Here is a 7,953-nt window from a genome sequence, read left to right on the forward strand (position 1 = left end):
ACCGAGCGATTCTGTGATTCTGTGATTGAGTGAGTTGGGTGGTACCAAAAGACTGCAGGCCATGAGTTTGTTGTGCAAGTTAGCATAAAGTGCCTTATCATGTTACTGGGGGAGTTTGTCCTTTTGGACAAAAAGGTAGACAAGCTCAAGGTCAAATGCTAGTAAATGTTCTAAACAGCTGCGTGCTGGGGTTACTACCCATGAGAAAGGAGCAGGGTCAGGAAAAGGAAGGCAGTTTACATTTGTGGTTATTAACCCATGGTTACTGGACAGGATTGGAGGGGGAATTAGCTCAAATGGTAGAGCGCTCGCTTAGCATGCGAGAGGTAGTGGGATTGATGCCCGCATTCTCCACTGTTGTATTTTGTGGTGGGAGAACAATAGGTAACTGCAAAAGATGTTACCATGCATTGAAGTGGAATTTTGAAATGAAAGCAGCTTTTCTTTTTTAGATGTACTTAGTTAATTTCTTAACTGCTGTCATATGTTTGACAAGAATAAATTAAAATACTTAACAGTCAGTTTCTTTTTTTTAATTTATGGGGAGAAAACCAAATGCTGAAAAGTACTTTCCCTCATAAATTACAAGTAATAAACTATTTTTTGTGATTTTATACACCTAGAAAACATATCTTTTCAGGTTTGTATTGCTTGTTTGTATTGTTTCTTACTACTTCATTTGGAAATGCTAAGTGAAATAATACAAACTTATGATGTGACACCTGTTTTGGAATCCCAGTTGTACCTGTTTTCATTTGTGAATAGAGAGACCAGTGCAAGAAAGAAAACTGAATGAATGGACGTGAATGGAACTGCAGATTTTAAACCCACCTTTTAGATCAGAGTTTTGTGATCCCCATTATCAATAAGAGGAGGGGGAATTAGCTCAAATGGTAGAGCGCTCGCTTAGCATGCGAGAGGTAGCGGGATCGATGCCCGCATTCTCCAGTGTTTTTGGTAAAACAGGAATTGTTATACCTAGAAGTAGAAACCACCGAAACAAAATATGTCACCATTTTGGTAAAATGTTAATTTTGTTTTCATTGGGACAAAACTGATTTCCTCGTGTCCTTCCTCCCCTCCCTTCCCCTCTCCAAATCAGGTTTATGTCACTGCATATGTCAGCTCTCAGTCATAACTGTTGACTCTTCATGGCCAGTTTCAGTCAAATTTGCAGAAAGAGTTCTGCAATGTGACATTTTTCCAGGCTTTATGAAAAACAATGGCTGAGTGACTGTTAGAGACCTGATTCAGTGTGTCTTTTCTCCACCTGTCCAACTAGGATATAGTTTGATCAGACAGTGGAAAATAGCAGTTTAGGAATGCTTGTTCTCCCCCAACTGCCCATTCTAGTCCCTATCCAGATATACAGGATATTCTTTTCATTTAGGATCTCTGAACCTGATTTGTGAGTTGGATCGGTCAGTTCAAGTTCAAGCTTAGAAGTTGTCACCATTTCCCCCCCAAATCTGTATCCTAGAAAGCACACTACAACTGCTGTGACTTTAGCTATGTGTGCAGGTTATAATTGAGCTCCTCCTTCTCTCCCACTTGTTTTGCAGAGCTGCTTTTAAGAGGCTAATGCCTGCCAGGCTTGTGTTAGAGCTTCAGAGATAACCTCGACCATCTGTTTGATTCACTGATTTCCCCTAACGCTTCTCCAGAGGTTGTGTGTTTCTTTATGGAGCAGTTTCCTCTGGCCCTTCTAGAAGCAGCTGCACAGCAAGTGCAGCTTTTTAGATCTCAGTGCTGCTAAATCTGCTGTGCCTTGAGTGTTAACTAAGCACCTTGCTGTGTGCAAAAAGGCCTACTCATTTCCTCACATCTTCTGTCTGTTCATGGCTGAGGGAGAAGATGTGCAAGATACTAGCAGAACACTGCCATTATTCCACTTCTTTGTGTGTCTCCTTTATACTTTGGAAAGCTTAATCTTCCCCTTGAACTCTTGGGCATACCTAAAAAAGTTTGTTCCAGCCTTAGTGACTGCTTTCAATGTGATCAGTAGACAGAAGGTGCCTACAATGGTGATACTAAATGCCATCCTTCGGACAGCTGTCTGGGAGGTGCTCACAGCTGCTGTGTACACCCTTCTTTTCAGCAGGGCATTTCTCAGTGCACGCTGTGTTGGCACTGAGTTCTTGTCCCACCAACATCCTCTACTATGCCTGCCTCATAAAAATGATTCCTGATTGTTATCTTTGACGTGTGATACCTTATCTCATCAACTGTTGTAAGAAGCGTGGATGAAGGTAATTTACATGTCTGCCTCCCAGGAACATCTAACAATGAGTCTGAATCAGAGAAAGAATACTTTTCCTTCTTCTAGGATAACTACTGAGTATTCCAGGATCTCTTCAAATAAGCAAAAGGACTGATGATTTTTTCCCCCTTCTTCATGAAGTGAAGACAGACTACAGAGTTTTGAATATTTCTCAGTAAAATCCATCTCCAAATTTTGCTAGAAGGGTTAAGCAAGGATTCTAACCTGCTTGTTGCACTTAAATAAAATAGACCTTATAAAATAGTTGTGCTGCTTTATACAGTTGAGGGAGGTCAACATAGCATTCTATTTTGCCATTAAAAAATCACCAATACTAGACAGCTGGGAGCATTATTGGTTTTCGCAGAGGAAAGAGGTTACCTATTGGGGTCATTCTCACATTTGCAATTGAAAGTGTTAAGTCTGCTTTAGCATCCTGATCAGCCTGAGTCTGCTCTTGTCAGTTATTGAGAGGAAGCTGAGAACAATAAGGAAGTATTTAGATGGATTTCTGCAGCTAGCCCCTGTATTGCTATTGATCAGGCCCATAATGATGTTTACATTGTATTAATTTGTTTATATTGATTTCAGTGTGGTGGCAGTGTTTATATATCATGTAGATTTCCTGGGAGACTCTTCTAATAAGGGTCACAGGGGCAATTACTTCTTTAAAAGTGACAAGAACTGTGTGATCCTGGTATGTAGCTGTTACGCAGTCGTGGGACATGAGTGGAACTGTCAACCAAGCAGGTATTGACCAGGCTGTTTACCTAGAAAGATACTGTATGGAGATGTCCAATTAATTAAAAAAAAAAGAAAATAATTGGCCTATATAGTGTCCTTAGAGCTTTGTTATTACTGAGTACAAGCTTAAGATTCTTTGGATACTGAAAGATCAGCTAAGAACTAGTTGGGTGACAGAGATGCCTCCTCTTTCTTCATCTTCCCACCCACATGTACATGTACTGAAAAGCAAAGATAGCATATTGTGTGGCTAAAACTGGGATATGGTCATAAATACCAATGCAAGTAGCCAGCCTAGCCTCACTAGGTTGCTGGAGGCTCAACTCACTCAGTGGACATTATAGGCCTGGATATTTAGGCTCAATTCTCTCTCTTTAAATTGTGAATGTAGTAATACGCAGTTATGTTTTGCAGTGTTATTTGCATTCTCCTGGTTCAAGTCTGGATCTGGTGATGCTGGAATAGATCAGCAACTGTGCATTGCTTCTGGTTTATGATGAAGAGCCAGAACCAAGAAGAAAATGTTCTTTGGCTCCCAACTCAGTAAACTTGTGCCAACCATTTCTTCATTGGGTGAGAAATGCTAAACTTTGAGGGGTCTGTTACCGTTAATTCTTTCGAGGATGGGGGAAGGAAATGATACTTGACTACTAAAACATTGGGCCATATGAATGACTGTGACAAGAAAAAACAATTTTAAGAACAGCCAGTTTATCAGCTTTTTTCTTTTTTTGTGTTTAAGTTGTTCAGACCTATTGATGACAAATGCTTTACATTTTTTAGTACCGTTGGTAAATAGATAGGTAACAGCTTACAAGTCACAGAAAAAGCTGTACTGGTTCCCCACCCACCCCAAGCAACCAGTGATTGCATTCTGTGTGAGGAAAAGAGAAATGCACCATTCTATTTCACTTTACCAGCAGCTTCTCTGTATAGTGTTAGACAAGACAGCAGATGACTTGGTCTCTCAAAAATGACTTCCTACAAATAATTTCTGCCAGTAGGCTTATGACTTTTTTTAAATGCCTTTTGTAGAATGTATATAAGACTAGTGCCTTTCTTCAGTGCCATTTTTGATGTTGAGAATATCAAGTTTCTGGCAGGAGTGCTTTCCCCCAGTTGCATAGTCCAGTCATCAGATCACTTGAGCTTTGAAAATGAGCTAAATTACAACTTCTGCCAGCATAGGATAAATCAGTAAATTGTGATTGTGTTTGAGACTATTGCACAGAGTAAGGGAAGTATTCTCAGTTTAAGTAAATTAACTTTCATCTCCTTTTGCTTTGTGTACATTTCAAATGAGCATATGGATGGTTAAGGTCTTTTAATCAGATTTTTTTTTTTACCAAGACTGTTCACATGTATTTCCATTCCATCTACCTAATTACAAAGTAGCACTTGCAGTCCTTGCTTATTTAAAAAAAAAAACAAAAAACCCAAAACAAACCACAAAACACCACTACAAACTGAAAATAATCTCCATCAACTACTACATATAGGCTTTAAGAGCCACCTAGTGGGATTATTCTGCAAGTAACTCTGTAAACACTAGAGTAATTCCTAATAAGCATTTTACTTACAGAATAAAAAACCCAAAAACAACAAACAACAAAACAACACAACAACAAAAAACCCGAAAACCCCAAAACAAAACCAACTGAAAAAACCCTCGAGGATGGTAAGTTAAGAGTCATTTTAAATCAAAAGGGTGCTGAAATCCATTTTATGCACAAAACTTCTGTTTCCTTAAACACTTAATTTTGTGGCTATGCAATTCAATGTACACTGAGAAGTTGCATGTTTTCTGTTTTACAGTAATAGTTTCTGTACTGACATGCAATTTTAATTTGAGAAATTCTGCTGCTGTAGCCAGTTGCCTCACTATTTGAATTTATTTAAACACTAAATCAACTTTCTTATACTCAGCAATATATTTAAGAAACTTCCTATTTAAGAAACTGTTTTGTCTGACAAGAGGAGGTACCAAATAGTTAGAAAGGGCAGTCTCTGTTACAGCTATGAGAGTGGAAAATGGGAGAAAAAGGTTTGTGAACTAAGGTAATACTTTAAAGACCAAGCAGTGTAAACGGAAAAAAGTATGCAAGTGATGCTTTCAAAAAAATAAAAAGCTTAGAACTGTATCAGTCTCACATAAAAGGCAGACAGTAACTGTGTGTATAATAAATCTATGTTACAGTGGGGAAGAAGGAAAGAAGAGGTCATGAGATGGTTGTTTCCTAAGCAAAACACATTAACTAATACCATAGCAAAGAGGAAAATAAGATCCTGTAAGACAAGTGCCATTAGAGAATCTATGATTCTGGTATTTAAGGGAGTTCTGAATTGTATTTTACAGACTTTTCTTTTGAAGAGAAGTGTCAGGTTCCTGGGATGTCAGCTTACCTGTATCTAACTAAGCCTTTAGTCAGGGAACCTAGACTTCCTCTACAGAAAAGCACAACATGAACTATGTTCTTCCAGTCCATAAACACCAAGATGATGAGGTGATAGTGACTTGTTTACTAATAAACACAACTGGGGAGATGGCTGTGGCTTAACCTGATGCTTCTGGCATACATTGTATTTTTAACTCTAGGATAGACTTGAGAGTTCCTTGTATCAAAAAAAAAAACCAAACCCAAATCACTGAAAATTCAACTACAGTTGAACAGTATGTGGCTCATATAATGAACAAGTAGCAAGAAAAATAAAGGTTAATGTGCTCCCTGTTTCCATGGAGGAAATTTGTTTTCCTTTTGTTGGAAGCAGTGGCACAGAATATAGGCGTACTTCCTTCAGCTTAAAAGGGCTAAGGGTGCAGTTGAGATCAGCCTGGTGCTGTCCGAAGTGAATTAGGGAACTCCTCTGCTCACTCGACTGTGAAGACAATGGCAGCTATGGATGTGCAGTGGCTGAGAGCATCCACCCTGCCTAGAATGAAGGGAGACTCTCCAGTCATGCGCTACTGGACCTTGTTCCTTCAGGACAGATTATATGAAATTACACTGAAGGTGGGTAACAATTCAATCCAGTTGTGCCTAAAAATTTGTTTTCAAGTAGAGTCTACCTGCCTTTTTCACATTGAGAATACTACCAAAGTACACTCAGATGAAAACAAACAAAAAAAATAGTCACAAAGCTCCTTTCATGCTCTCTCAGAGAGCTTCCTAAAATTGTAGGATAGAAAAGTGCTCAGCACAGGATATTGCTCATTTTCACTTGAAATGAATGCTCAAGAGCCCTTTTAAGTCCATAACTTTATTTCAGATTACAGCAATACTAATAGTCAAACTGTATTTATTAAAAAGTCATTTAAGATGAATTTTTACAATTCAGTTTGTAATACATACAACATTGTTAGCATGCTCTAAAAAACCTCATAAAAATACATGGCACTTGACATACTAGTAATTACATTTAGCTAAAATGTAAACAGCATTATGCAACTAAGGATTTTTTAGGTCCTTCATAGTATCTTGTGCTGACAGAAGTGCCACTTAATCATCCCTACACTTGTCATAGCAAATGATAGCATCAAATCTTTAAAATCTTGCAGAATGGCAATATAGTAAGGCAAAGTAAAGCCTTGACAGTTCACTTGCAAGGAAAAGCTGTGTTTGTCATAGCAAATTATAGTCCTAAAACTCAAAAGATGATCTTGCAGACCAACACAATCTTAAGTAAGGCATCTAGTATAGCTGTGACAGCTGGCTTGCGGGGAAAGGCTAACTTTAACTTACAGCAGTCTAACAGTCTTTCCAGTCACAGTCAGGAAGTCGTCATCAGCCAAAGCACGAAGTGCTTCTTCAAACATTTCCTTAGTGACAGCCTTAAAGAAAAGAGGTAAATCAAGTAAGGGGGGGTGGGGAGGGAATACTTTAAAGACTATACAAACACCTTCCTACCAATTTTCTTATGAGGTTTTTTAAGGCTTGGGATGTTCTTTTTGCAATCTGAAATCCAGTCTGGAACCCTGAAGGTGAGTTTGCCTTTTCAGAAGCCAGAACAAACTAAGATACAGCAAAGGTTCAGCTCATTTATGCGTACAATTGGTTTTCTGGTCACATTAGCTAAAGAAGTTTGTCTCCCTTTCCCTTCATAATGTGATTTGAGAACAATATAATGTCAATGTGGAAAACTACCATGCTTTTAAAATTAATGGAAAAAGAAAAGCTTACTGTATCAGACTGTGCTCGGAGATCATCGAAAAGCTGTTGGTACTTCAAAGTTGGTGTTTTACCCTTTGACTGGATAAGCTTCCTTAAGGCTTGAGCCAACTCCTCTCTCCGCTTACGAGCTGTTGCACTCATACCTTATAAAAAAGAAAGAAAACACCTTTTAGAACTAAATGAAGGAGGATATTTAAAAATTACAGAAGCCAAAAAGCATCCCAGCCTTGTCACTATGAAAACACAAACCTGTAGTGAGAATGGATATGTCCACAATTCCAGTCCTTGGATCAGTAGCCGACTGTTTCAGTGCTTCCCGATGGAGGCGTTTTGCTTCTTCTACATCAATTGTTTCAACTTTCTCAGAAAAGCGTACTTTAGCATGTGCTTCGGACAGTCGGATCAGAGACTCCAGTTGTCGGGGATACGCGGAAACCATTCCCCTGCCACTGCCGATCTTCCTCATGTCCACATATGCCTGAAAAGAATAGAGTTGTTAAATATTTCAGTAGATCCTGTTATTTCTATTGTTTTCAGAGTCCTCTTCATCCCCCACATCTTATTTCAAAATACAAGCGAATCTGACAAGATGTTCCGCTTTCTGCTTTTATACCTTCACAATTCTCCTGCAACAAAGTATAACCACATCACATGTACACGTTTCCCTTATAAAGCAATTAAGCCATGATAATGACTCAAGTTTTGAATCACTTTAAAAACTTAGGACTAGTCTTAGATAATAGTGCTTGTGTCTGTACTGACACATTTAATTTCAGCAGG

The 7,953-nt window shown here is 38.6% G+C and overlaps 1 protein-coding gene and 1 non-coding gene across 2 annotated transcripts in view; one reads left to right on the forward strand and one right to left on the reverse strand.

Moving 5' to 3' along the window:
* Window positions 1-875: 875 nt before the first annotated feature.
* TRNAA-AGC lies at window positions 876-948 on the forward strand. Its single transcript has one exon. It is a non-coding gene; the product is annotated as a tRNA-Ala (tRNA).
* A 5,608-nt stretch (window positions 949-6,556) lies between these two features.
* Window positions 6,557-7,953, reverse strand: part of MCM4 (minichromosome maintenance complex component 4) — a 10,610-nt gene continuing 9,213 nt past the window's right edge. The window contains exons 14-16 of the mRNA XM_010191453.1: window positions 7,423-7,651; window positions 7,183-7,316; window positions 6,557-6,833 (exon numbers count right to left, since the gene is read on the reverse strand). Of these exons, the coding sequence (XP_010189755.1) occupies window positions 6,741-6,833; window positions 7,183-7,316; window positions 7,423-7,651 (456 nt within the window). The 3' untranslated portion in view covers window positions 6,557-6,740. The remainder of the gene's footprint in view (window positions 6,834-7,182; window positions 7,317-7,422; window positions 7,652-7,953) is intronic.

This window comes from Mesitornis unicolor, unplaced genomic scaffold (assembly GCF_000695765.1).
Source record: "Mesitornis unicolor isolate BGI_N332 unplaced genomic scaffold, ASM69576v1 scaffold22829, whole genome shotgun sequence".
NCBI lineage: Eukaryota > Metazoa > Chordata > Aves > Mesitornithiformes > Mesitornithidae > Mesitornis > Mesitornis unicolor.